This window comes from Alternaria viburni, assembly GCF_023758015.1.
Source record: "Alternaria viburni strain BMP 2772 chromosome Unknown scaffold_6, whole genome shotgun sequence".
Lineage (NCBI taxonomy): Eukaryota > Fungi > Ascomycota > Dothideomycetes > Pleosporales > Pleosporaceae > Alternaria > Alternaria viburni.
The window spans coordinates 1,045,999-1,073,899 of record NW_026055775.1 but is presented as its reverse complement, the minus strand read 5'-3'; the positions used below and the strand labels follow the sequence as shown (position 1 = coordinate 1,073,899).

General features: G+C 54.4%; 10 protein-coding genes and 1 non-coding gene across 11 annotated transcripts; 6 read left to right on the top strand and 5 right to left on the bottom strand.

Annotated features, from left to right (window-relative positions):
• Positions 1–27: 27 nt before the first annotated feature.
• Positions 28–4,275, top strand: J4E79_003820 (uncharacterized protein; the record flags this gene model as incomplete). The annotated part of the gene is made up of 2 exons (XM_049352710.1): positions 28–3,217; positions 3,269–4,275. 2 exons carry the CDS (start codon positions 28–30, stop codon positions 4,273–4,275), a joined length of 4,197 nt encoding a protein of 1,398 aa, XP_049213089.1.
• Positions 4,276–4,573: 298 nt separating this feature from the next.
• Positions 4,574–5,527, bottom strand: J4E79_003819 (uncharacterized protein; the record flags this gene model as incomplete). Its single annotated transcript, XM_049352709.1, has 2 exons — positions 4,574–4,657; positions 4,811–5,527. 2 exons carry the CDS (start codon positions 5,525–5,527, stop codon positions 4,574–4,576), a joined length of 801 nt encoding a protein of 266 aa, XP_049213088.1.
• Positions 5,528–8,403: 2,876 nt separating this feature from the next.
• J4E79_003818 (uncharacterized protein) lies at positions 8,404–10,629 on the top strand (the record flags this gene model as incomplete). Its single annotated transcript, XM_049352708.1, has 1 exon — positions 8,404–10,629. One exon carries the CDS (start codon positions 8,404–8,406, stop codon positions 10,627–10,629), a length of 2,226 nt encoding a protein of 741 aa, XP_049213087.1.
• Positions 10,630–11,115: 486 nt separating this feature from the next.
• On the top strand, positions 11,116–11,201 carry J4E79_003817. Its single transcript has one exon. It is a non-coding gene; the product is annotated as a tRNA-Gly (tRNA).
• A 1,164-nt stretch (positions 11,202–12,365) lies between these two features.
• Positions 12,366–12,842, top strand: J4E79_003816 (uncharacterized protein; the record flags this gene model as incomplete). Its single annotated transcript, XM_049352707.1, has 1 exon — positions 12,366–12,842. The coding sequence occupies one exon, from the start codon at positions 12,366–12,368 to the stop codon at positions 12,840–12,842; it is 477 nt and encodes a 158-aa protein (XP_049213086.1).
• A 913-nt stretch (positions 12,843–13,755) lies between these two features.
• Positions 13,756–15,256, top strand: J4E79_003815 (uncharacterized protein; the record flags this gene model as incomplete). Its single annotated transcript, XM_049352706.1, has 2 exons — positions 13,756–14,004; positions 14,084–15,256. 2 exons carry the CDS (start codon positions 13,756–13,758, stop codon positions 15,254–15,256), a joined length of 1,422 nt encoding a protein of 473 aa, XP_049213085.1.
• Positions 15,257–15,677: 421 nt separating this feature from the next.
• On the top strand, positions 15,678–16,427 carry J4E79_003814 (uncharacterized protein; the record flags this gene model as incomplete). Its single annotated transcript, XM_049352705.1, has 2 exons — positions 15,678–16,136; positions 16,200–16,427. 2 exons carry the CDS (start codon positions 15,678–15,680, stop codon positions 16,425–16,427), a joined length of 687 nt encoding a protein of 228 aa, XP_049213084.1.
• A 232-nt stretch (positions 16,428–16,659) lies between these two features.
• J4E79_003813 (uncharacterized protein) lies at positions 16,660–17,698 on the bottom strand (the record flags this gene model as incomplete). The annotated part of the gene is made up of 2 exons (XM_049352704.1): positions 16,660–16,747; positions 16,806–17,698. 2 exons carry the CDS (start codon positions 17,696–17,698, stop codon positions 16,660–16,662), a joined length of 981 nt encoding a protein of 326 aa, XP_049213083.1.
• A 1,128-nt stretch (positions 17,699–18,826) lies between these two features.
• On the bottom strand, positions 18,827–21,064 carry J4E79_003812 (uncharacterized protein; the record flags this gene model as incomplete). The annotated part of the gene is made up of 1 exon (XM_049352703.1): positions 18,827–21,064. The coding sequence occupies one exon, from the start codon at positions 21,062–21,064 to the stop codon at positions 18,827–18,829; it is 2,238 nt and encodes a 745-aa protein (XP_049213082.1).
• A 662-nt stretch (positions 21,065–21,726) lies between these two features.
• J4E79_003811 (uncharacterized protein) lies at positions 21,727–24,134 on the bottom strand (the record flags this gene model as incomplete). Its single annotated transcript, XM_049352702.1, has 2 exons — positions 21,727–22,068; positions 22,119–24,134. The coding sequence occupies 2 exons, from the start codon at positions 24,132–24,134 to the stop codon at positions 21,727–21,729; spliced, it is 2,358 nt and encodes a 785-aa protein (XP_049213081.1).
• A 1,702-nt stretch (positions 24,135–25,836) lies between these two features.
• J4E79_003810 (uncharacterized protein) lies at positions 25,837–27,266 on the bottom strand (the record flags this gene model as incomplete). Its single annotated transcript, XM_049352701.1, has 5 exons — positions 25,837–26,158; positions 26,208–26,602; positions 26,656–26,780; positions 26,836–26,931; positions 26,987–27,266. 5 exons carry the CDS (start codon positions 27,264–27,266, stop codon positions 25,837–25,839), a joined length of 1,218 nt encoding a protein of 405 aa, XP_049213080.1.
• Between the last annotated feature and the right edge of the window lie 635 nt (positions 27,267–27,901).

Sequence of the window (27,901 nt, the reverse complement as noted above, 5' to 3'; positions counted from 1 at the left end):
TGCGACACGTCTGAAGCAGTCGCGACCATGGAGACCATCAGTCGACTGCCCCGACGCCTGACACAGCTCTACTCCGACACCAAAACCACATGCGATGCCGTCGTCGAGCAGGATACCAAAGACACGCCCGAGTCGCACGCACTGCATCGCAAGTTCAGGATACAGAAGGACCGGCTGATAACATGGGGCGTGGACTGGAGCGACAACTCCAAGGGGAAGCAGGGCGACATCGACGAAAGCGTCGAGGAGGCAGGCATGACGGAGACGGTCACAAGCGTGCTCGGAACCATCAAGGAAATCCTCGATGAGGCGGAGCAGATGCACCCGGGCACGTCTGCTGCGGGTGGGGGAAAGACAATGTCTGGAGAGAAGAGCCGGCCTGACCTTCCCTCGTGGGCGGCCGCCGACAGGTCACGTTACGAGGATCTCATCAAGGACCTCACCACCTCTATCGACATACTCTATGACCTCTCACGAAACCGCAGAGTTCAGAGAAGCAATGAGCGTGGTATTAGTCCAGGAAAAGCTACACCGCACCACAGCACATCAACTCCTGTCTTCTTGTCGCCTGACTACAACGCCTCTGACCTGACGCTCGTCAATCCTGCCACCTTCCCTCTGAATGCACATACCCCCAGATCTCATCTTCCACCCAAGCTAGATCCTGCAGACCTAATCCTCCCCGACGAGGAACCTCCGCCATACGAGAGCGTTGGAACTACTTCTGTTCGCGTCATCGGCCGCCTGCGGTCTCGCCACAGTTCCACTAACCCCTGGAAGACGGATGGCAGCAGGAACATAGAGACTTGCGTTCTGATCGACTACGCGTGCTACGACCCCGCCTACCGTCTCACTGGAGTTTCTCCATCCACGCAGCGCCTTGAGAGCCTTCTGTCAATACTGACAAAGCTTTCCAACAACCAGTCCTTCCACGGGACCCTCAAGTGCCTTGGCTATTTCGAAGATCCAAAGCAGCCGCGCTTTGGCCTGGTCTTCGAGTTGCCCACCTCAGTCTACTCAGGGCCAGCCGATTCCCACAAGCCAGTCGAGGAGCTCAAACCAGTAACGCTGCTCAGTGTATTGCAGACGGGCTCCAAGTCTTTGCACAATCCCAACAGTGCCACCCCGCCACTTGAGGACCGCTTTCGTCTAGCTTTCACGCTCGCCTTGACCTTTAGCAAAATCCACGGCGACAATTTTCTCCACCAAGACGTCAATAGCAGCAACATTATGGTCTTCAAGAAGAGCAAAAGGCAGTCTGCGAATAGCAGAGCATTGCAATACTCGCTGCGGTCGCCTGTAATATGTTCCTTCGATCTATTCTCTGACTTCGACATCGACACCGACAAGGCGAAACCAACACTGAACATCTACCGGCATCCGGAGGATCCCAAGTTCACTGGAAGTCAAGACCAAAAGTACGATGCCAACTTCGATCTCTATGGCTTGGGGCTGGTGCTACTCGAAATAGGATTGTGGCAGCCTCTACTTGACCTGTGGAAGCAAAAGTACACCCTGAGCGACTTCAAGCAACGGATAGAAGATGTGTACATCCGCAGGCTCGCTTCAAAATGCGGAACAGCCTACATGCAGGTTGTGCGCGACTGCTTCTGGGCAGCGGATGTCAAGGGCGACAATGCGATCGATGTCCCGCAGGTGTACACTCGCATTCTAACCAGACTGCAACGCTGCTGCATGCTGGATGAGTCGGAGCCCGGATTTGACTTAAGCGAATTGAGACCGGGCGCTACACCAGTGCAGCAAGCATCTCCGTTGAAGCGCAAAAGCGCGAGCCAGCCGCAGATCGTCACCGATGGCCAGTCAAGTCCGTCCTATAGGAGCGCAAAACGATGGGCATTGGAGAAGGGTACACAAGCCTTGGAAAGGACCAAGTCTCTCTCAAAGAAGTCACCAGATCTTTCATTGGCTCGTAATCCATCACGGAGCTCGCAACACTCCATCCGGAAGAGCATCTCAGAAAGTCTTCGTATGATGAGCCCTAAAGAAGAAGCATCGGAGATGGAGTGGGAACAGAAAGATCCTCTAGATGAATCAGGCACTCTCGTCGCAACCCCGCCAAATTCACAAGACCCAAGCGATAACTCTTCGCTGTACAGAGAGCGCGTGGCGACTGCCGCTTCAACGATTCAGCGTGCATGGCGACAGTCGCGCGCCCCCTCTAATGGATGCACAACGCTACAAGACTACAAAGACAAGATCACCATCATCCAAAAGGCTTGGCGCCAGACCAAGCAGAAACGCAGTAATACCACCGTCTCGGCCCTTGTTAGTGACGGACTGCGACACTGGCCACAAGCTACTCTTGGTTACCCAACACCTGAGCCAGAGATTCAGAGTAGAACTGTAAATTCGAGTGAAAGCTACGTCACTTCGTCTATACAGATCGAGACCGATATAGAGCCGACTCCTCGACCGAAGCTACGTCTCTTCCCAGTCAAATTCACACCTGAGATCGTGGAAGAGTGGCACTCATCCATGTTGCCCCGCCTTGAGCGTCTAATAGAACGGGCGCTCAAGGATTCCGAAGAGACTGTTAGCATTGATCTCGTCGCCATCGGAGAAGTACTAGAGAAAGCCAAGCCTACTGTGTTTGTTACCTGTACTAGTGTGGCAAAGGTCAAGGCCATTCTCAGCCGTCGCTTCCGCTTTGACGAGAACACATATGACCTCAAGGTCCGGAGGGGAAAGATCAGGCGGTCCAAGATGAGCCGTTCGTCGCGCCGAACTAGGCCACCGCATCGATCCATGATGAATACCGACTCCTACGATGCGGACATGGCTGTGATGAACCCTTACCATCAGGATCGCCCATTATGCGGGGCTTCCATTGGAGCGTTCAACGGTGAACATCTGCCTCCGGTATCCTATGGTGGGGTCATTCTGGTTGACGATGAGCCATTGGGCATGAGTGTCCATCACCTACTCGACATACCGTCCGAAGACGAAGACGACGTTGGCGAAGAGCCCGATAGCCCTTCTCCGAGCGATGTGATGCTGTCCAGCGCAGCGAACAACCCTTGGTTAATGGGTATGGGTGCGCAACCAGATCTTCATCTAGAATCGGATGAGCCCGCTGGAATGTGGGATCTTGAACTATCAGACGATGAGGACATAAAGAGCGAGGAAGACGACGCTGACCTTGATTCGTTCGACTTCTCTGACAGTGAGCTTGAGTCTGACGATGAATCTGCGGAGGGTATGCCGATCCGACACTGCACACAAGTTACAAGCGCTAATCCCATTTCAGATATGGCAGATTCTCATATTTCACACGCAACCATGGGCGACATTGACGGCATAGCGCCAGGCGAAGGCGAGGAGATAAAGATCACACAACCAGCCATCGATGACGTGGGCGCTGACTTCTTCCCCTGCGAAGAAGATCGCGACGACGACCATCTCTCCTCGCACGAACTAGGCCATGTTCACGCCTCTTCCGGCATCCGCCGGTGGAAGCGCGACGGCATCCTCCACGAAATCGACTGGGCGCTCCTCAAGCTCAGGGAAGACCGCCTCCAGCCATATAACGTTTGCCAAGGAGGTCGCCGCTTCTGCCTGGGCTCCATGACGCCGGAACAACGCGCCATAGCCTCCAAGCTGGAGAAGCCAGTCAACCGCCGCACTTACACCCCCGAAGAGGACGAATACCCCAACGGCGTAGCCCCCGCATCCACCCTCGGTGGCATGTCCGTACACTGCTTCGGCCGCACCACCGGCCTCCAACCGGGCATGGTCAGCAGCGTCATGTCCGCCGTCCGCATCTACCACCGCAAATCCTTCTCCCGCTCGTGGCACGTCGCTGGCGGCTTCGGCATCGGCGGCGACAGCGGAGCCTGGGTCGTACAAAACGGTCACCACAAAGTCGTCGGCCATGTGCTTGCCTTTTGCCAAAAGAACAAGATCGCTTACATTTGCCCCATGGAAGTTCTTCTTGAGGATATTAAGCGCACCTTAGGCGCTAAGCGTATATACCTCCCTGGCTCTGTAGAGCAGACGCTGTACAAAGCTAAGAAGGCGAGGCACCACGATGTTATCGAAGACCTAGGGTCGCGGGTGCAGGGTCTAGGTATAATAGACTCTGCGGTCGATGTTAGGGAGAGTCTCAGTTCGGGGCCGCCGGGTAATGGTGGTCTCTGGGAGAGACTGGAGAGAGGTGGGGATAGTGATAAGGAGAACACGAGGTCGGCTATGCGGAGCAGTATCATGCGTGTCAACGAGGGCAGAGATGGGGGTTTGGAAATGAGTGTCAAGTAGGAGAAGGTGGATGACTTTGGTTAGGCGTTCAGGAGGACGGTATGGAAAGGGGAAGGTTATACCCTGTTGTTTTATTGATGTTCGTTTGAATCAGAAGACCTATCGATCTACTCATGTGGAAGATTACAACCACGGCACCAACGCTGAAAAGATCGTCAACTCCAGACCCTGCCTCCAATGTCCTTACACAAAGCCACAACATCCTCTCCCTTACCCAACCTCGCCCAATACTCTTCTATCTCAGCTGGGTAGCCCGTCTCATTGAACGCTTTCGTCCACTCACTCGCCTTACTCCGCGCTATATCGCTCCAGTAAGCCATCCTCTCCGGACGCTTTCCGTCTCGATTTGAAGCGAAGTGGATGAGTAGAGATCCAGGACGGGCTAGTGATGGTTTGCCAGGCTTGTCTGGATTTGGTGGGAAGCCATTGAACCACCTTTGGGGCACGTAGGCAACGGCGGAAGAGAAGTATGGCTGTGAGTCGCACGATGATTAGTTGATGCAGTAAGTAAAACGTGAACGAGCTTTCCACATACACGTTTGATAGTCTCTTCCATAGCACTTTGCTCACTATACTTCAACTGTATATCAGGATTATACTCCTTCAGGCTCAATGCTGCCGAGAAGAGACGTATCGCCCACTCGTTTACTTTAATGAGGAAGACGCCGTTGTTAAGACCATGTCGATCATTCGTCACCACCAAATTGATCTTTTGGTCTGGGGGCAAGAAGACTTGCAACGGAACATTGGGATTCATCAGAATCGTATCGCGGTCATGCCAGAAAAGCCACTCCAACCGTTCCGCAGCTGGCTTGGCAAGTTCGGCTCCAAGAATCGCGAGGAGGAAGGCATGTTTGGACCAAAGACCAGGCAGCATGCGTTCGCGGAGTATGAACTCAGGGTATCCGTGGAGGTCATTGTGAACCTGGTGAGAAGCGATGCCGGCTTCGTAGACGGGATCTTCCGGCCCGAATGAGGCAGTTACTTTGCCGATGCGTGGGGAAGACTGTGATGACAGCGCGGGTGCAGACGAAGTGGGAACGGAACCAAGATGCGGAACATGTGTTGGTAGGATTTTGCTCGAAACCGATGATTTTGTCGAGAAGAGGACAATAGCAGCGAAGCCTAGAATAAGCAATGTGGCGTATTTCCAGAACCGAGAAGAGGCTCTTGGAAGGGAATACCGCGAACACGGGGCTTGGTTGTCGTCAGACCATACGCTGGATATGGAACTGCGCCTGCTTTCGCTCATGGTGAGTGCGCGTCGGTGAGTAGCGCAAAAGCGGGACGACTGTGGTTAAGAAGGGAGGAGAGCGTCATATGGGATTGGCTGAATGCATCGATGAGGAAGTGGCCAAGGAAAGAAACACGTGTTGGTGATCTTGGATCTCGAGATTGAAATGGAATCTTGGGGTTTGACGATTTCGAGAGATGTCATGGTTAAGGTGCCTGCTACTGCCAGGGCAGACTGGTGGACGCCTGACATGATGCCAATCGCGCCTAGCGGAGGTTTCGCCGACTGCGCCTTCAGCTAATGCAGCTAAGTGCTTATGCTGGCGTCGCTGCAAGATGAAACGCGTACGTATGTCAACGCCTTTAGTTACTGAGTATGCGTAGGCTTGGAGGCTAGGAGCACACATCACAGTGAAGCACACGCGATTTTGGTAGTTACTGGTCTGTAGCAGCCATTCGGCTATGGCGGGTAAGCAGCCGGCAACGAAGATCTGCTGCTGCGCGGGAACGCAGGAATTCGGCATGGCATTGTTGTACGCAGTGGCAAGCTGAGTGAATGCGGGAGCGCCGTTTGATGGAGGTGCTGGTACTGATTGCGTCGAGGCAACGTTCGGCTGCCACTGCTTGCTGCAGCGGTTCTGCCAAGCCACTAATGGTGTCAGATCTCCAAACACTGCAAGACATCGTCTGAAACTACAGCCTCATGGCACGTCAACATCGCCAAGCCCATCAAAGTGAATAACATTTGGCTATGTGTCGCGTCTCTTCCCGTGTCAAAATTGCTTCCGGAGTCGGCAACGAGGACATACAATCGGTAGAGCACACACTAGGCTGACCGTCTTTGGTTGATGATTCTTTACTCATTGATCTTGACCCGTCGCATCGACTTACCCCCTCAGCTTCGGGAGACGGGCTCGATATGGTCGAAAAAGGGATAGCAGGTAGCACCGAGCCTCATTGCGCTTACGGAAAACATCAAGGACATCTCAAGCGTCCTAGTATGTTGATGGTATTATCAAGAGACTCTACATGACATGTGGAGTCGGATATCTGGCAGAGTGTGTGGGCAGCGAACGCTCGCTCCGACGGGTCGCAGCCGATGGAGCCTGGAATGACTTTGTCTGCAACTTGCTGATCACGAACAGTCAACACAGATACCCTTTCGACTTGCCTAGCTGGTTCGAACATGACCAAGCGCCTCCGTTGCGATACGTTCGACACTGACTTTGCCTTGGTCCTTGGCGCCTCCGAGGCTGTCAGATACAGTAGCTGATAGTCTCTTGTTGTCGATCATAGGTGGTTTGCAAGTCTCGCGCAGCTCCCTATATAGTCAAGATGTGCAGCAATGCCAACAGAAGGAGCTGATACCAGACACGGTGGATACGAAGAGAGTTTGGGGAGCGGGCTTGGATGACAGTGTAGTCGGCTGAGGCCGATTGGGAGCTGCGAGAGAATTGGTAGGGTAAATGGGAAAGACTTTGTTGCTGGCCAAAAGTAACACCGAGAACATATGCGACGTCTATATGATGTTCTGCATTGACGGCCTTCATCCAGGATTCCTTCGTCGAACGTGTCTCAATCGCAACCTCGACCCTACTGGCACAACTGCGTCGACCCGTTGAGCTTGCATCTGCGTCTCTATGAAGCGTTCATAGTGTAGTGGAGCAAGTACGTGCTTCAGGGCCCACTTTGCGACGGCTTCATAGCTTCGCGTGGCTGGTCTGATATCTCCGTGTACGGATGGTTGGGCGCTATTTCGACAAAAGAGGAAGCGCTAGTGCGAGTGCAGCTGTGGCGCAGCCCCTGAAGTGGTCTGTTCTTTGGCGAACACCACGAACGTCTGGGTCATGAACAGTCGGGCAGAATGCAAGACCAGCGTACGGCATATCTATGCGTTTCATGAGCACATCTGGTATGCTGGGGACAGAAACAGATGAGGTACTCTTGAGAAGCGGGTATGGGCGCATTCGCCGCAAGGTTTGCTTCACTGTTCTCATTCCGACTCACTCTACTTCCGCAAGCTGACTCTACTACCCAGGTGCTCGACGGCTTACACGAGCTTCGCTCTGACGGTCAATGATCAGCCGAACTGAACGTGCGTCAAGAGGACGGGATCTTTTCGAAAACCACGCTATTGGACACGCAATGACCACAAGGTCTAGAATGAAGTGTTAAAATAGACATCGGGATCTTATTGGATACTGGAAGCACATTTACCATTCTTACCTTAGACGCCTACAGACAAGCTCACCTTTGACAGCGTATGCCGGGGTATCAAGCTTTCTGCCAAGTCGGGAAAGGCCCACTCAAACAGTACCCTTACTCCTCCTCCTGGTCCGCCGTTGAAGGGTTCAGCACGCATAAAAGTACGTTTGAAAACTCGGTGAGCGAACTTCTAGTAAGGCAGAGTCTCACAAGTGTCAACTAGAGGACTTCTGCATGACTGCGTTCAAGATCTCGACAATGCCCTTCCTTTCAGACTTCGTGCAGCTCACGATAGATCGGCTCAAATGGTACTGTATAACTCCGACGCTTGTACTTCGTATCCGTATGTACATTTGGGTCGACCTCTAACGAACGGTATGCTCATGCATTGCGCACGTGTCGCATTCTAGAGCTCAATACCCTCGGATTCAGGGTACCAAGTAAGCAAGCGAGCGGCAGACTCTACCGTCCCAGTATCTCAGGGGCGTGTGTCTCTCAGACCAATCTGCCCACTGGGTGAGTATATATGAACGACGGTGTCTCGCAGTCCATATACTCATCCACATCTTCTCTCTAATCATCAACACCTCTTTCCTACACTCTTTTTTCTTATATTATCTCACCCCAGTCATTCGTTATACACGATCTTATTACATCTAATATCTAATTTTAACAACACCCACCATTACCATGAAGTACGCACTCATCTTCGTTGCCACTGCCGCTGCCCACGAGGCCTACGGTGGATACGGTGCGCAAGCAGAGTCCAGCTCCGTCGTCAAGCCAAGCACCTCCGCAAAGCCCATCGGATACACGACTATCGTGCCAGGCTATGGCAAGCAGCCTGTCACCGTGACCACTCAACATCAGCCGTACCCCACATGTGTGTCCCCCGCCTATGGTGGTAAGGACTGCGCCAAGTGGGATGAGGATGCCTACGTATCAACTGTCATCAAGGACTACGACAACAACTACGCTACCATCACCAAGACCGCGCAGCCCGTTGTTGTCTACCACACCAAGAAGACCATCACCCACTCCGCTACTGCAACAAGCGGCTACGCAGCTCCCACCGGCCTTGCCTCCAAGAACGGTACTGATGGCTGCTGGTACGAGCTGTACGAGAAGATTGAGTCAGTCCCATACAACCAACTCGGTCCTCACGCACTTCCCGGATACCCCGGTTCCGGCCTTTACAAGGAGGGCGAGCAGAAGCAGCCCGTCAACGTCAAGGAGTACAAGGGCGGAAAATGGTCTGAGTACGTCCACGAGTACTCTTACGGCACACCTAAGCCTGAGGTCACCACTTACGAGAAGCCCGGCGTCTACACTGTCCCAAGCAAGGACGTCACGGTTGAGCACCCTGTCACTTACCCAGCTGAGGCCACCAAGACTGCGAAGGCCGGCGAGACCTGCACCTACGGAGGCCAGTACGTCGAAGCCAAGCAGACCGGCTACATCACTGCCGCTTACGGTGCCTACGAGACAAAGGTCAACGGTGGCAAGACTGTCACCGAGACAGTGATCAAGCACACCACAATCTATGCCTCCACCACCGGCAACTACGAGGTCGCGAAGCCCACTACCACCGTCTACGACCACGACACCGAGGTCGCATACCCCACCGCTAAGCACTACGAGGCGGGTGTCTACCACCATGAAGCTCAGACTGTCACCATCACCAAGCCTGGACAAGCCTACACTTGCGAGTACGAGCAGACCAAGAAGCACGAGGCCACCTCAGCACCTGCGAAGAGCAGCGGTCATGCGGCCTACCCTACCTCCGCCTCCGCTCCCGCTCACGACAACTCATACGGCCACAACAAGCCATCTGCTACTCCCAAGCAGCCTACTGAGGGTGACAACAAGTACCCCTCGTACCCCGCCGGTCCCATGAACGGACACTCATCCTCAGTTCACGAGGCCTACCCAGCTTCCACTCCTTCTTACCCCAAGAAGCCTACTGAGGACGAGCACAACTACCCCTCTTACCCTGCCGGTCCAGCTAAGGGCCACTCCTCATCTTCGGTTCAGGAGTCTTACCCAGCTTCCACTCCCGCCGGTGTCTACTCCAAGCCATCCTACAACGGCGGCAACGCCTATGGCAACAACGAAAAGTCTACCATGGCCACCGTCTCCACCAAGGAGTACCCACACCCGGAGTCCACCCCTGCTTACGGCACTGATTCATCAGTGATGGCCAGCTCCACCCCCTGCGAGAGCAGCACTGCTTCCGTTACCCCTGCTTCATCGTCCGTCTACAGCGCTTTCACCCCCGCTGCCGTCAGCTCTGCTCCTGCCTATGGCACTGATTCGTCTGCCGTTGCCAGCTCTACCCCTTGCGAGAGCAGCACCGCATCCGTCACACCTGCCAAGTCCTCCAGCTACAGCGCTTCTACCCCCGCCGCTGTCTACTCCAAGCCCTCATACAACGGCAACAACGGCTACGGCGAGAACGTCAAGTCGACTCTCTCCACCATCTCTACCAAGCCTTACCCTGCGTCCACTCCTGTAGAGCACTACCCCGCGAGCGCCAGCTCTACTCCTTGCGAGAGCAGCACCGCATCCGTCACACCCGCCAGCTCATCCGTCTACAGCGCCCCGGTCTACAGCCAGGCTACCCCCAGCCCAGCCGAGTCTTCGTCCACCAGCACTGAGGTCTACAGCCAGGCTTCCTCAACTCCTTGCTCTTCCTCTATACAGTCGACCCCGACTCCCGTCCAACCGACTTCCACTCCTGTCTACGAGAACGCATACCCCGCTGGCGCCACCTCTACCCCTTGCGAGAGCGACAAGCCTTCCGCTACTCCTGTTGTTCCTGCCGCATACACCCCTGCCCCTGCTGAGAGCTACGGTAACACCCAGACTGGCTACTCCAGGCGTAGTGGAATGAGCCAGCGCCGCGCTGCGCAGTAAATTCCTGTTCTTCTGTAAATAATTTCATTGTGTTCAAGATGTATCGAGAAGTAGTTAGAGAGGGATGATCGAGTCAGTAGATGTGTATGTAGGATTCAATGAGAAGTCTTGCATCAAATTACCTAGTGTCTGTGTATAGAATATGTGCTGGTTCCAATGTGGTTGAGCTGAGAAAGTGGGGACTCGTTGATTGTTGACGTCCACTTGTTGGTCGTTCCCTTCAAAGATCCCACATCAGATTTTAGAACGGCTGCCAATTCGAACAATACATGGAGCTAACTATCGACAAGGCAAGACTTCGCGAGCGGGAATTAGTGTTGCATGAAGTGGGGCGTTTAGCAAATGGAGAAAGCTGAGTCGAAGCGAGAGCGGGGTTCAATTGCAGCTTCCAGCAATGCGATGTTCGACGTGTCGAGACGCACCACTCATGAGTCCCGACATCATCGCTAAGAATATTAATGATAGATTTGCTCGATTTTCCATCAAGCATTCTTGGTCCAACGGTAGGATAATTGCCTTCCAAGCAATTGGCCCGGGTTCGAGTACGTTCTATTCCACATCCTACATCACCAACACATCACTAACATACAATAGCTCCCGGAGGATGCACAGCTCCTTCTCACGATTGCAACGTTGACTACTTTTTTTGCGTTCTCGAAGTCTGGATCCGCCTTTGCGACATGACTGCAGAGGACGAACTTTTTTTTTGACAGTTTTGGTGATGAAACTCTATTGGGATATTCTCAAAGTGCTCTACAGAGTACCTTCAACCCGCTATCGCTAAGTGTGTGCTGCAGGCCTAGAGCTGGCTAAATTCTTGGGTGCGACATCACAGTGCGGGGTGCTGCCTTTGTTATCAAGGACCATCTCGCTTCTGACTTGTAGCTGATTAGGTAGCAACACAGGCCATTAAAGTGGACAGGCCTAGAGCTATTGCTTGGTACTCGAGAGCTTGTTTTTTGACATGAGACATGCATATCAGTTCAGCTCACATACTGGACTGATAACACGTACGGTGCCGTCCTGGAGGACACACGAATTCCTGCGGGACTTTGCAGCTCCGTGTCACTTCAACGCAACATTGCGTAACAGCTGTTGATGATCTCGCTCTACTCCGACGTTACCAGCGTGCTGGATAGAGAAGTAGTAGCTGGCACATTGATTGCACAGACAAGCTCCAAAGAGCGCGACCTAACCACTCTGGCGGGGACAAGCCTTCGCACCCCTCAAAACCGGTGACCCCAAAATCATGGTTCAGAGGCATATCATCTGCATTGATTGGCTTGCGGCTAGCCCTATATCGCCATCGGAGCCTCTGATGGTCTGGCTCTTCGGCTGGATGCGTTGGCTTTGCAGTGCACTGCGGGGCTTCAGACGCTCGCTCCGAAGTGGGGAGTCGGTGAGCTCACCTGAGGAACATGGCGAACTGGAGGCCCCGCCTGAAGTTTAAGGCGTCTGATTGGACGCCATGTTGCGAGATTGTAACAAGTCACCGACATCTTGATTGAGCTGCCATATGCGCCAAGTATGTGCTGAGGACACACATGAAAGGAAATGACGAGGATGTTTTGCGGCGTAGGTATTATATAGTGTGCTGACAGCCTGACCTTTGAGCCTCACACCTGGCCTCTGCAGTCATCCTTCGTCATCTTCGCCTGCGATACGCTGCTACTCTCATACGTAGAGACGAATACGACTCTACAAACATCTCTTGATCTATTTGTGAGGCTATCAACATGACTTCCCACAATCAGCCCATGCCGCCACCAATCCGAACAAACACTGTCGATTCGCAAAAGTCACGGTCGTCGTCGGGTCAAACATCTCCACCCTATTCTCCAGCATCACCCACAGCTCGCGCAACAGCTTCGCCGACCGAGGCGTCTTTCTTCGGTGCCATTTCAGCACGCATCCGCGGTCGCTCACGGAGTCGCTCTCGTGGAGCCACGTCTCGCAAACGCTCCAAGTCGCCCATGGTCATGCCACCCGAGCAAGCACCTTACTCACAAAGGCATGCTTCCGCTACAAGCCCTGTCAGCCCGACACGACCAACCGCAGGACCGGTACAGGGTGACAGACCTAGCATACAGGCTGCAGGTCGGCGAAGCACAAGCGGAAGCGACCCATGGAAAGGACGGCATTCGAACGACTGGCTGTTCAACGGGTACTCGCTGACTGCTTCGGCAAAAGAGCTGGTTCAACGACGGAAGTAAGCAGTATGGTTGGCTGATAGTACTGCTGGCGGTACGACGCTCGCTAGCGGGTGTCTGGCAGCGTTTGACGAACGTTACGAAGGTCGATAATGATATGGCTGAACGGATTTGTCTCGAGGTTAGCGGGTTTACTGGGAGGCGAGCAGGGCAACTGGGCAGATCGCGGCGTTGTTGTCGCTATCTTCACTCGCGTTCTTACTGTCATTACCTTGGTTGTACATTAGCTTTAAGCATGCGATTTGACGTTACCGTATCGAACGCCATGTGTCGCATGCCGTGATGCCACGTTTGTCAGATGTGCTCGCATGCTAGAGTGGCGCGGCTCCACGTTGAACCATACCTTGGTACCAAAACCAAACAACAGAGTCGTTCGATGCTAGTAAAGATGGTATAGCATGTCAGAGAGTTCGGAGTGGATTTGCGCAGCTTCTTTACATAATCAGCCCTACTGACTCGCGGCGTCTGCTCCGGTCCCGCACCTGCCATGCCATGTACCAGGTACCAAACGATCTCACCGCTGCAGTGAGTACCTTCATGTCTTCCTGTGCTCTGTGCTTCTGCGATACTCGCGACAAACACGCGACGATGATATCGACAATTGATACGCGTCGTTCGGAATCCCCTCGTCGCCATGTCCTATCATCGGAGTAACGACATGATGCCCCAGGTAGCCTAAGCTGCTGCGTCGAACCCCGAAGGATGACCCACCACCCCTCAGTCACGCCGCCTTGAGGTTGATCATCGTTCGGTACAAATATACGCATTCCGAGCCCGGGGGAGTATCGTTCGTCACACCGCATCCCCTTGTCCTTCAGTGCTGGCACCTAACAGTTCACGTATTTAAGAGTTGATCGCAATCCGTCCCGAATCTCCAAATCTCCCTCCGCTGCCTTCCCCAATCCTCGAACCCACTATGAAGCACGAACGCGCCACGCTTCCAACGCCTACTTCGTCAGACTCTTTCTGGCACAGCGAGCCGAATGAGTTTCTACTGGGCCATTGTACGACAGAGGAGTTGCCCGCCGAGGCTGACATCGTCATCGTGGGATCTGGTATAACCGGCGCAAGTGCTGCGAGATATCTTTCGGAAGACGAAAGGGCTGCTGGCAAGAGCGTTGTCCTGCTCGAGGCCCGAGAGGCATGCTGGGGCGCTACAGGAAGGGTAAGACGACCGTGTCTATTCTTCATATTCAAATCGAACAAAACATATGGCGCACACTTGCTGACGGTCGCGCAAACAGAACGGTGGTCACTGCCAACCTCTCCTCTTCGACCGAAGCAGCGACGTCGCTGAATTTGAACTCAAGAACGTCGCCGCAGTCAAGTCCTACATCCAAGATAATGGCGTCCCTTGCGAGTGGCGAGACGTTACCGGCTGCCGCACATTCTGGACTGAAGGAGCGATGAAGGAGGCTGAGAAGGAAATTGAGCATCTCCGGGAGATCGCACCGGAGATCGCACGCCACGTCACCATTATCAAGGACAAGGAGGAGCTGAAGAAGCATCGCGTCTCGCCCGACTGTGTCGGAGCGACGCTGAGTGAAGGAGCTGCGAGTTTATGGCCATACAAGCTAGTCACATTTGTTCTCAAGAAGCTCATCAAGACTGGCCGGCTCAACCTACAGACTAAGACTCCCGTCACCGAGATTACCTCATCAGATGGCACGCACACCCTCCACACACCCCGCGGTACCATTAGCAGCAAGACCGTCATCCTCGCAACGAACGGTTACACATCAGCCATCTTACCTCACTTCGCCGATCTCATCGTGCCCTGTCGTGGGGAGATGTCAGCCCTTTTCCCACCTGAAGGATCGACCCTTCTCCCCGACTCGTACGGCATGGTTGGAGCTCTAGGTCAACCGGAGAACAACGACGACTATCTCATCCAGCGCCCATTCGAGGGCGTTCCAAATCCCAGTGGTCACTTGATGTTTGGTGGCGGCCGCGGAGCTGGAAACTTCCCAAGCATAGGCATCTCGGATGACAGCGTGATTGACGAAGGCTCCGCTGCGTATCTCCGCGGTGCGCTGTTGAAGGTCTTGAACTTGGGAGGGCAAACTGAGGGCTTACATGAGCTTAAGGCTGCGGCACAGTGGACTGGAATCATGGGATATTCTCGTGACGACCACCCATGGGTGGGCAAGGTGCCCGACAGAGACGGCTTATGGCTGGCCGGCGGATACACAGGACACGGTATGCCAAATGGTACATTATGCGGCAAGGCAGTTGTCGACATGGTACTGGGCGAAAGCGACGGCAAGGACCTGACCGCTGTGCACGAGGAGATGGTTCAGAAGGGAGACATCCCCAAGAGCTACATCATGACAAAGGAGAGGATTGACCGGGCAAGGCAGATGCTTACGGTACAGCAACAAGATGCGCAGGGCGTACACATGAACGGCGTTGTATAGATCTCAACGACAATGTTATTCGCTCTCTTCGCATTGGTGTACTCGTATCGTAATCGTTGAACTTGCTCATCCTATATTCCTGTGATACATGTTGTAGAACAATGTTACTGGCCGTGGAGCTATTATCACTATGTTTTGTAGCACAAAAATGGCCCCTGGATCAATCGGCGCGCGGATGTTAGCGTCTAAGGCGTCCACTTACTCCGCTTCCAAGGTTCCCCGACTGAGGTACCAAGCCCGGCCGATTACCAATGCCCTACTCTACATGATCACGCTACAACAAAGACCACTACATCCAGGCCTATAGCAAACTATCTCGAGAACAGTAGACATACCTACATCGATACTTTATTGCTTGACCGACCCTCAACTTTGTTAACAATTGCCCCCACCAACACAGTCAAATCCTCCCAACCTCAACATGGCAGCGAACCCTCTCCCCTCAAAGTTCGGAGTCATCATCTTCCCCGGCTTCCACCTACTCGACTATGCCGGCCCCCTGGATGCCCTCAACATCCTCTCCGCCGACCACCCTCTCACGCTCTGCACCATAGCCGCAACACTAGACCCAGTGCCAACCCAGAACATGTTGCAAGACAAGCAAGGCTCCCAGTTCTCACAATCCATAGTGCCTACTCATACATTCGACAACGCACCGGATGATCTAGAGGTGCTGCTCCTCCCAGGTGGGCTGGGATCGAGGGGACCGGAGAGCGACAAGTGGATGAAGCCACAGGTCGAGTATCTCAAGAGATTGGATTTGAGCGGCAAGGGAAGTATTAAATGGGTTCTTACTGTTTGTACGGGTAGTGAGATATTGGCTAGGACTGGTTTGTTGGACGGTAGGAGGGCTACGACTAACAAACGCGCGTTCGGCGATGTAAGTGAACCTACTTTTCATTTCCTCACCTCACTTCGGACATTTTATTTACTCTTCGCAAAGGTCAAAGCCAAGCACCCAAATGTCGAGTGGGTTGCAAAGGCTCGTTGGGTCGTGGACGGTAATATCTGGACTAGCTCTGGTATTTCGGCTGGGATTGATGTGACGTTTGCGTGGATTGCGGAGGTATTCGGCGAGGAGACGGCACAGTATGTGGCGGATCGGAGTGAGTATGAGAGGAATGTTGATGCGGGGAATGATCGGTATGCTGAGAGGTGGGGAGCTGCGTAGTCAGGTACGAAGGGCGAAGGTGTTAGTCTATGGGAACAATGAGCATCACCTTATAAAGTATCTCTGGGTAGTGAAGTAGGTCATGTTATGTGAAATTACAAAATCTTGTCTATAATGAATATCGCTATGCTGAAAAAGCTATCAAAGTCGTAACGCTAATATGATACGGAGTGACCGCTGCAACAGACGCAAACATCTATACATCTAAGACTGTCGACGAAGAAGAAAAAAGCTACTTGCGGCTGCGGAAAGCAGCGAAAGGAGGGAAGAAGTATGCAGGGTGGAAGCACGTCAGCACCGTGCAAGCAATAGCCAGCATCCTGCATAATGTATTAGTATCGTGTCTTTGCTGCAAGGATTTGGATCAGTGAAACTTACATTCCATCGAGGAGCAAGAACTCCTTCTCATTCCTCATGAGCGAGTTTCCCCATCCACCAGCCATCTCGGGCAAGCGGTAGATACACCTGATAAGCACAGTCGTGTACGCAAGGACGATCATCCAGCCAAACAGCTTGATCTTAGCCAACCGCACAGTTCCCGTCTCCTTGTCCATTTCATACGAGCTCTTCTCGCCCATGGCCTGCTGGTTCCTCGCCTTGCGGTACCGGAACACGTAGACAAGGACAAGACCACCACACACCGCCATGGTGACGACCTGGAACGCAATACCGGCGACAATCAGGTTGTTACCCGCATCGATGAGCGCCTTGTTCGTTGTGCCGCCCGCAGCCGCCATACCACCACCGCAAGCTTGGAGAACGATAGAACCGAAGTCGCAGCCGATGAAGATCCAGGGGTAGAGACGCGGCTTGAGAAGCGAATGCTGTGGTCCACAGTACAAGACAAAGTGCTTGAGCGTGAGGTAAATCGCGGCAGCAACGAAACTCGGGCCCAGAACCAAGCAGCAAATCTGCAATTTGAATCCAGATTCGCTCCATGGGTTATCGTTCATGATAACACGGCCCGCATATCCCGCTGCTTCGAGGAAGGTTCCGACGGCCAGTGCGGCAGTGTAGGTCCATGTGCGGCTCAGAACGCCCACGACGAGCGTGCCGATGCAGAGGATGCCGAAGAGGGCGCAGAGGAAGGCGTTGGCGCCTAGATTAGGGCGGTACCCGTAGAGGGTTGCGAAGACGGGGCATTCGGGGCTGACTTCGAGACATTGGCGGAAGTTTCCTTTGGGCCGGTCTTCTTGCGCGGATACGACGACGAGGAGTTGCGTTGCTAGGGCCAGGGCGGCGATGAGGCCGGTTCGTGCGTGGGAACGCATGGGGGGCGAATGTGCAGGGACGGAGAATGCAGACAACGATAGACGACGAACGAAGATGTGGGATTACCAGAACGTCACTCTACAAAAGAAGAGCAAAGATCCAACACGAACGAGAACGCGGGCGAACAACGTGGGTAGGTGGACTAATTAATCCCAGCAGCCAGCGCCCTCGCCCTCGCAACAGCCTAGCCCTTTATCATGCACGTAGTATATACCCACCGACCGTATACACCGTGTTTGTGCTGCCAGACGGCGCCTCTAATCTCTTTTGCCTCGCCAGAACGGAGAAGGCTCTAAGCGACGCAAGTCTTGCCGTGCTTGACCGCGCGCCATTGGCTGCATGCCGCGGCTCCACCCAAAGTCATTGACGCTCACGCCTTGGCCTCGTCCGATGCATCTAAGCGAGGGCGTGTCGCGACCCGGCGTATGGGTCGTGTTGCGACGTCTTGTACCCGCGGCACGCCGTTTCACCGTTTTCGACCGCACGTGGTGCGATAAGGATGGGGGCTCTGCCTTCCGTTTGCGGTGGCGGGGTGCGAGGCTTTCGCTGCTGCCTTCATTCTCCATCACATGGAAGGAAGGCCTGTGGATGATGGGGGGCTAGTGGCTTTGGGGGTGTGGCGTCGTTCGGCTTTGGTTGTCGGGCTGCCGTCTTCCCGGTCGTTTCCTCGTCTATCGTCTGTTTTTCGTTTCGGCTGGCGAGGCTTCCGTCTCTAGTGTTTTGGAGGCGAATACTCGATGCTGTTTGGTTCTTGGGGCAAGACTTTTTTGCACGCGCACGCGCATGGCGCGCGAACGCTCACAGTGTGTAGGTGGGCTCCATGATGAGTGGTTGCGTGAAAGATGACATGTAGTTGCTTACTGGTAGATTGCGCTAGCCGACTTGGCTTCCATGACCGTTGCTTCTGCATGCGCACTCAACGGTCGCTTTCTTCCTTACCAATCACTACTATTCTTAGTCGGATTCGCGGGGCTTATGGCCTCCGTTAGTCTTCACTTCGACATATACGAGGTATGCGACTGATCGTATTCGTGATTCATATCAATGCTACGCCTTCAAACTCCGCCCAATGCAAGCCCCCTTCAATCAAGCACCCAAACTCCCAACAATGCTACAAATCAAAGTATTCAGCCTGCCACATCCTCAACCCTAACCCACCGCTCCTCCAAAGCAAGCACAACCAACTCCTTTACGCTACCCAGACTCTCCTCTCTGCCCAGCGCGACAGGACACAGTAGTTCACTGACATTCTGCAAGACCTTGTACAGCCTCATAGCCTTCTTCTCCACTTTCTTCTTATCCACCTCGCCGTGTTTAGAAAGGACAAGACGAGAAGAGACGTGATGTGGTGCGGAAGAGACAGCAGCGAGGTGGTTGAGGAGTTTATGCAGTAGGAAGTGCATCCAAACAAGATTCGTCTTGGGGTGGAAACCGCGCCAGACGTCTTCGTCAGAATTCTCTTCCGTCGGTATCGGTGCAACATCGAGTACCGTTTCGTCGCCGTGTTTCCTGGGCGATCGCCGAGGCATTTGTGGTTCGTCGTCGCCTGAGTCGAAGCGAATGTGCGTGTTCTTTCTAGGCGAGCGGCGAGGTGTGACTGGGGCTTGCTCTGGCTCTTCCTCTTCCACAGGTTCCTCTTGCGGTATATCCAACGGCTCGTATTGCAACGGGTTGTCGAAGAGTGCTGCGCCGCGCATATAGCGGTAGATCTCATATTGGTACTCTTCACTTGCGTCGCCTTCGAAGAGCGCGGGGTCTTTGTTAAGATCCAGATAAGCGACGTCGACCATCTCCTCACTCGCAGATGCGGCTGTGGAGCTGGAAACATGAGACATGACAGACGTCCTGCGGGACCGGGATAATGAGGCGAGGATGTCTGCGCGCGACAAGGTGTAGTCGATGACAGTCGTATCGAGGCCGGTAAAGCGGAGTTTGCGTCGCAAAGGGTCTTTGATCGAGGGTTGCAGCACGTCCCCACCTGAGCGTGAAGACCGAACGCAGATGTTGCCGAGATGCAAGTCGCGATGCTCGAACTGGCACGCCTCTTCTGCCTTTCCTACGCTGATTGCTACCCCCCAGAACACGTCCCAAGCTTCCCATATCGACGACATGCCACCTGTCTCCATAATCTTCTCAACATCCGTACCAGCGTCTTGCATTTCTACTACAGCCCAGAGCTGGTACTCGTCGTAACTGGTCTTCTTGCTGGGATCGGGGAATTCACTCTTCTTTCCGCGTGGCCGCGCCTTGTTCCATTCCTTCCACGCATCGTTGAAAGACGCTGAAGGTCTACCCTGCACAATCGTGAGGTCGCGGAAGACGGTAAATCCAGGTATGTGGGTGAGATTCTGAAGGAGCTTAACCTCAGAAGCAACATCATCAACCTGTGACTTGTACGCGTCGTCCTGTTCACGCTGCTCCATCTCCTTTTCTAACTGCGCTTCGCGATCTCGAACCGCACGAGTGTGTAGCTGGCTTGGTAAGGGGACAGCTGGTGGTGTCTTGAGCGCTACGAGTTTGAGCACCGACTCCTCCTTAAGACCATTCGCAGGTGATATCGCAGATAACCGGTATACCTCTGAGAACGAGGCCTCTGCAATCTTGGTAACTTGGAAGTGCGGCTCCAGCTCGTCTGACCACTCCTGGAACCCCATAAGCTTCTTTCTATCGCTGAGCGCCAGTAGCGGCGAAGCATAGGCAGTGTATATGTCTTCAGGTTCAGGTGTTGGCTCGGGCGTAGGAAGGCATGCTGCTGGTTGCGCCGAGGCTGGTTTGGAATAAGCTGAACCCATGGGCACTGTAGTCTTTGCAGGTGTAGCAACTACATCCTGGGCGACGACAGTAGGAACCATGCGTTTCTTCTCTTTCTTCGGTTTCGGGATCGATCGAGCCAATTCGTCAACGTTGTGTGAGGCGTTGTGTAAGGCGTTGATGTTGCGGTCGCTCAGCACCTTTCGCGGTCGACGTGGCTCTTTGAGCATACTAACTTCATCCTCCTTGGGGCCCTTGATGGATAGAGCCTGCATACTCTCGTCCAGTGCATCTTCGAATGGGGCGACATTCTCCTTTGTGGTATCCTCGTTGCGCCCAGGCTTGATTTTGCGTGACCGCGATCGTTTCCTCAACGTACCCTCATCTTCCACAGGTGATGTTTTCTCTATTCGTAGTTTGCTCAATCCTTGCTCCAGCACTGACACATCGTCTCTTTCTGGTTCTGTTTGTCGCCGTAGGTCACGTGTCGGGCCGCTAGCCGCATTTTCCTCCTCATCTTCTCTGTGCGCAACTCCTTTCTCTGGTGACAAGAACGTTGTGAATGCAGTCCGCCCTCCGTTCCTCTTCTTTCCGTATACGACTTTTGCGGGCATCTTCGAGGGCCTGAGCGAGTGGTGTAGTCGGCTGTCGATTCGTTGAGGCTCGATGGAGGTGCCAGGGTTTGGAGGGGTCTCCACGACGGAAAGTCTAAGCGAGGCGTTTCCACGGCAACAACCTAACGCGTGGCGAGACTTCCTGAATCACGACATGTCAGGAGCCATCATGCGCTCGAAGGATGACGTAGTTCGTCAAATCAAGCGTTTTACTCAGATCAGGACCAGTAACAATATCACGGCAGCGACAGTTTAGAGAGGACCGCAAACGATTCCGCAGAATTAAAATTAAAATCAACAGTACTCTGTGATGTTACAGAGGCCTCTTAGCACCTCCCAATGCGATATCAAATGAACGCTCTTCCAATTGAGCGTCTAAATCGTGTACATGTAAAGTGAGAGTCCAATCTCCCTTCTAAACCCAGAAGCAGATTGCACGAAGAAGTTGCCCAAGTGACCGGCAGACGGGCAGAAACTGGGTAATGGGACTAAACGCTGGAGACAACAAGACAAGGGTGCTAGGCAATCGGATAAAAAAGAAATAGGGTCCTCGGAAAGCGTTGGAAGGGCCTGAGGATGTGATGTTGGGACAATTTACAGCCAAGTGAGTTTTGGTGATTGATAGGTGGGTGGTTTCGGGGATCGAGGAACGACGACGATGCTCAGTTGTCGCCACTGTCAACCTCAGCTGGCGGCGTCTCTGCTTCCTCTTGTAGTATGGGTTGTGGTATGACACCGAGGCTCTTGCGTTTGCTCTTTCTGTCTGAGTCTCCGTCTTTCTTTATGCCATTGGCCTCAGAGGATGCGGTAGTGGGGCTCAGTGTGCTGCTCGATTTCTTGTTCGGGGCCATGCTTGAGTAGCCAACGGTGAGTTTGGATGTGCTGTCGTTGTTCTCGGACTTGTCGGCAAAGTCTTTCCACTTGCGCCAACCGTCGAAGTCGATGAGTGCTTGCATGCAACCCCACTCCTTGACCTTTCGTTCAAGCCAGACAAAGTTGACAGGCTGTGACATGTGTTAGTATGAATCTGCGAATACAGGACGTGAGTCCTTACCTTGGTCAGAAAGTCGTTGCAACCAGCCGCCAGAGCCTCGTGTCTGTCGCTCTGCAGCGAACTGGCTGTAAGCGCGACAATAATGACGGGACTCTTGAACATGCCCTTGTCACCGAGGCGGTCATCCTCGCTCAGCTCGTCTTTGCCGTTGCCCTCCGATCCAAGTCTATTGTTGGGGGCCTCACTACTGCCACTGCTGAATACGCCAATACTGTTGACACGCTCCAACCGTCGAATCTCCTTGGTTGCCTCCAAACCGTTCATGACTGGCAGCTGAATGTCCATGAGTACCAGATGGAACCCGCCTGCCTTCCACTTGGTGACAGCCTCTTTTCCGTTCATTGCACGCTGCCATCTGACCTTCAGACGCTGCATGAAAGCACCCAAAACTCGCAAGTTAATGATATTGTCTTCTACAATCAACACATTGATGGGCGGCACTGAGCCATCCAAAAGACCGGCTGGCAAACTCGGTGCTTCCACCGGCGGCTTTGGTCTCCGCTTCTTCTTATTGTTCGGTTGTGGCGATGATATGCGTGGGGTGGGCGGAGTCGACTCATGGAGGGTTTGTGAGTGAGAGATGGGATCGGCCGAAGCGGGCGGCGTGGGTATCGCGTTGTTTGAGGCGGCAGAGTTCTTTGCTTCGGAGGCGGAAGAGTCGTGGCGCGGCCGGTTTGGAGGGCGAACAGACGTGGCAGAGGAAGGAATGCCGCCGCCAAGGGTGGTCGGTGAGGCTGTGTGCGTTCTAGGGTATTTCGGTCGGTGAGCATGCAGCGGCCCTCGTCTGGTACCGCCCGGGGACGGCAGTGCAGGCAGTTGTCCGGTGTTGAGCACGGCTATTGAGTGGGGCGCATGAGGCAGAGGCATGCGGGCCTCATGCGGCTGGCCCGAGGCAGCGGGAGAAGGAGCGACGACGGGCATGGGCGGGAAGTACTCGGTCTGTGGGTGGACGCCATCTTCGTGGTGGTAGTAAAAGGGCACGCGAGGCGAGGGCTTGGGGGTCCTCCGTTGGGGCACGTCGATGATAAGGGCCTCGGTCACGTTCTGGCCGCCGGGGAAGTAGGCATCCAGGGTGCGGCACATGTCCTCCTCGGGGCCCAGCGTGCGGTCTCCTCCCCGCTGGTTGTCGCGCGGGACGATGCGCAGCGTGACGTCGGGCGAGTCGAAGCTCCTTCCCAGTGAATTGGCGTACTTTTTGAGAATCATCTCGCGGACGTCGTCGACCAGGTCATCCTCGCGGATCTGCACCAGTGTGGCCGAGGCGCTGGGCCGCTTGACCCAGATCTTGCGGTGCAGCATACCAGCGCTGAAGTGGGCGGGTGCTCCGCCAAAGTAGTCGGCGACGGTGGGCGGGCCGGTCTGGATGGCAGCCTGGGGGATGTCGGGGACGAGCAGCTTCTTGATTATCTGGGCATCGGTCTTGTTGACGACGGACTGGCGGCGGACGAGGGCGGGCGATGGGGCGTGCGAGGTATCGTTGCTGCTGGCGGGGACAGGCTCAGTGGTGGTGTGGTCGCTCGGGGCGGAAGAAAGCGACGATGGCTCGGCGCGGTTGAGCTCGGCAGGCTGCTGCACTACGGGGTGGAGAGGCGTAGGTGCCTCAAGAGTTACCTCTGGCAGGACGACAGGCACGTCGGCAGATGGCGGGCGCTGGTGGTGGTTGTGGTGGTGGCTTGCGGTGCTCGCGATGCTCGTGCAGGTCGAGTGTCGATCTCGCGAGGTGTTCAGGCTGCCAGTGCTGCCGTTGCCGTCGGCCTGACTGTCGGCGGCCACTCCAAGCACATCCGACCTGACCATGCGCGGATCAGCTGTCTTGTCGTCGGGAGTCTCCGCGCCAGACACCTCGGGCAGCTGCTGCAGCGAGACGCTCTTGCGGAGGGAGCTGGTCGGCGGCGGGCGCGCATGCCTCTCGCTGCCATGCGAGGAAGTGAGTGAGCGTGCACTGCTCGACGTCGCGCTGCTGCGTCTCAACAACTTGGACCGCGCATTCTGCAGCCGCGTCTTGATACTGCTCATGCCAGCAACCAGCCGGAGGCGCCCAGCATGCAGTTTGGAGATGCGCTGCGAGGCCGTCGTTGTGCGGGCGTTGGGTAAATAAATGGCGGCCTGGCTGCTAACGAAGCTATGGGATGCGCTTGGCCTGCCTGTCCATCACTCGCCGGTAATCCAAGAGGGTCGTGATGCGGCGGGTACAGCGGAAAGAATAGACAACTACGATTAGAACAAGAACAAGAAGGAAAGGGGCATGGATCGATTACTACAAGACACGAAAAGGAAATGCGTCGTGTTGTGCTTCTTGCAAGCAAGTATTACCATGTTAATCTCAAAGCGCGCTTGGGCCTTGGAAAGAGGAGCGCATTCCCCATGCCCCCTCTCACTTATGCCGCCCAACTTCCAGGCTTGCCACTGGGGGTGTGCCCAGTCTGCCTACGTATTTATCATGCCATCAAGGCCCTGGAGTGTCCAAGACGTGTTTGAACCCAATGACAGCAACGTCGCGCATCACAGCTGAGCGCCTGAATTCTGCTTCACGGGCTACCCCAGCGTGTTCCATCGCCAACTCATCTCCACCTCACCTCCTATCCGCTCTGGGCCGCCTGTACGTAGCTCCTGTCACCCGCACACCCATCGTCGATTCCTCCGGATCTCGCGATGCAGCCTTCGCCACATGTATGCACCTCGTTGCGATAACCTGATGTACGGTACGGTCTATGCCAGATGTGGTGTGGCTGATGATGGCACCACCATAGTCCATTGGCTGACATGTGCAACCGCACTTCCTAACACGTCGCTACCATACATAAGTAGTCGCCAACTGCAACGCTTATCACGAAAAGCGCCTGACACTTCTTCAGAATTTGAGGAACCTACTCGACTTGTTGCGACGGTCAAACGCCATCAAAGTTTCTAGTAGAGAGTTAGGTCACAGTTGTGTTCCATCGCTATGCCAGCTTGTTGTCGTCGACTCATCTATCACGGCTTTATATACCACACTTTTGGCCTATACTTCCACATACGACCACAGGTAAAGGAGTACACTGGATCCCGTTTGCTCTCCACACGTTAAGTCTTTGACCGGCAGACTAGTAGCTTGATGGGGAACCACAAGCGAATCCCCGCTGTTGTATGTTTTTGCCATTTTTTTCGCCATTTTTTTGAACATGCATATGCGTGCGTTCACACTTCTATCGCCTCAGTCCAGAAGGTAATCAAGCACCGTGGAGCCTACGTTGGTGTTGTGTCACCTACTTTGCGTGTTCCCACATTGATGTAGGCTGCAGACCTGCTCAGCTTTTTTCCTTGTATGAGGTGCCATATGCTTGCCTCGAATGACGGGAGAGAAGAAGTGAAGCCATGCACACGAAAACCAACGCGGACAGGTTGAATGGCAGTGAGCATCAACGGCTTGGACCTCATACATAAGATACGTTCACATTTCATAGAGCTGGTATGCGCTTCATACCAAAGCGTACCGGTATCGCTTTCAGCACGTATAGCGTGCGGGCAACGGGGAAACTCGTCATAGCAACAAAATACCCCACCAAGCACAAAGCCCACTTCGCCTTCCATGTACAATGCTTCGTGAGGGACCCGGGTTGCATATCCAACGCCACCCCTCTGGCCCTCTGTCCGAGTCTCGATCCTCAGGCTCGACACATCATATCCAAGGCGACGGCCCGTTCTCGGGCTTCCCCTTGTGAAGCCCAAAGACTTAGACCTAAAAGTCCTTGAAGCTCTCTTCCCACTTGTCGCTCAGTTCCTTGGTATATGGGTCTCTCTTCTCTGATTCCGGTTCGTATTCATCAAAGTTGCGTGTGTCAGCGGGCCCTCTTAGATGTGGTACGATGGGTCCCTGAACTTCGCGGTTGTACAGCTTCTGCCAGTCAATGTTCTTAAACCACTCGTGCTGTTTCACACGTTGAGCGCCGCCTGCGACGTTACCCAGTCGCTTGGATGTGTCGACGGTGCAGAGGCCGGAGATGAGGTCGCGTGCAGTGGGGGACATGGCAGAAGGGAAGCGCACGCGTCCTTCTACGATTCTACGGGGTATTAGCGCTACTCTCTCGAATATCATGGATACTTGCGTACTGCTCGTAAATCTTCATTGGATTCTGGTCCCAGAACGGTGGTTGTCCCACGAGGAACTCGTACACCAGGATACCAAATGCCCACCAATCGACTGCTGTGCCGTGCCCTGTGTTCCGGATGACCTCGGGTGCCAGATACTCGGGCGTACCACAGAGTGTGTAGGTCTCTCTATTCTCTACCTTCTTGGCAAACCCAAAGTCCACCAGCTTGAGGTGGCCTTCGGCATCTATGAGTATGTTTTCGGGTTTTAGGTCGCGATATGCGACGCCTTCCCTCTCGTGGAGGAACTCTAGTATAAGGACAATCTCGGCAGCATAGAACTGTGAGGTGGGCTCGTTGAAGCGCCGTGCTCTCCGCAGGTAGCTGAAGACTTCGCCGCCGGGGCAGTAGTCGAGCTGTCCACCGTGTCAGTCATGGACGAGTGCTCGCGATAGGCGCCGCTACGTACCACCATGTAGAGGGAATCCAGGGATTGGAAGCTGGCCACCATGGTTGTTATGAACGGGTGGCCAGCCACTTTAGCCAGAACGTTGCGCTCGTTCCGGACGTGCTCGACTTGCTTGAGCCGAATGACTGGGCGACGGGCGTCAGTAGATGCAAAGGGCGCATGTCGAGGGCGCAGACGTACCATCGACTTTGCGCAGAATCTTCAATGCGAAGACTTTGTTCTCGTCGCCCGCCTTTGCGTCCTTCAGTCGCACCAGCCACACGCGCGCAAATGTACCTGACGTAGAGTCAGCGTCCTGTCCTCGTCTAGCGGCGTGGACGAGTATGCGCACCGGTGCCGAGGGTCTTGATCAGCTCAAAGTCTTCCTCGCGCAGGACCTTGGACGAGTGGCCGACGGGCTTCTTCTCCGGGTCAATGTCAATCTCGTCGTGGCTGAGCGTGTGCTTTTGCGCCTCCCATTGCGCCAGGTGCTGCTTCTCTTCCTCGCGCGGCCGGTCCATGGCCGAATCAGTGCGGTCGTGTAGCGGGCCAGAATGCGACGGTGAAGAGGCCTCCTTCTTGTCCCGGTGGTGTTGCATGGGGTGCAGCATGTTCTTGAAGGTAGTCGCCATGGTGGCCGGTTATGCGCCTGCGACAACGGGGTAGGGGTGCGAGTAGTAGGCGCGATCGAGGGGTCGGGTGGGTTGCTCAGGTGCTGTCTTATCCGGAATCAGTAACGGAAGCAACTCATGGCAGCAGGCACGGGCAGCGGCGGGGTCAATCGTCGGGCTTGTATGTGCGTAGTAAGCAAACGTATCGTGAAGGGCAGCCTGTGGTTAGGCGGGTCGGCCGGGCGTGTAGCACTCGACGACCGCGGCCAAGGGGCACGTTGGACTATAAAGCGGGCGCGACCAGGTGCATGCATGGCGGGGGCTTTTGATCACTCACTCAATGACGCAGGGCGTGGGGACTGGGCTTGCAACAAAGCCGACTTAAGCCTGATGAGACGGCACGCCGCTCCACTTGTCGAGTACGAACCTGATGTGTTTTTAACTTTCCGATGTGAGCAAACATAGTGCCTTTTAGGTTCCCTGTTAGCTACTGCTTAAACAGACTTCCCGTGCTCGGCCGCACAAGACGTAATGGCACGCTATCCGCCCATGTTCTGCCATTCTGCCTGTTCATCTCATTTCGATACGAATTGCCATACGAGGATATAACATGCTATTCGACTGTACTAGATATGCCCAAACTCCGAAACTGTAAC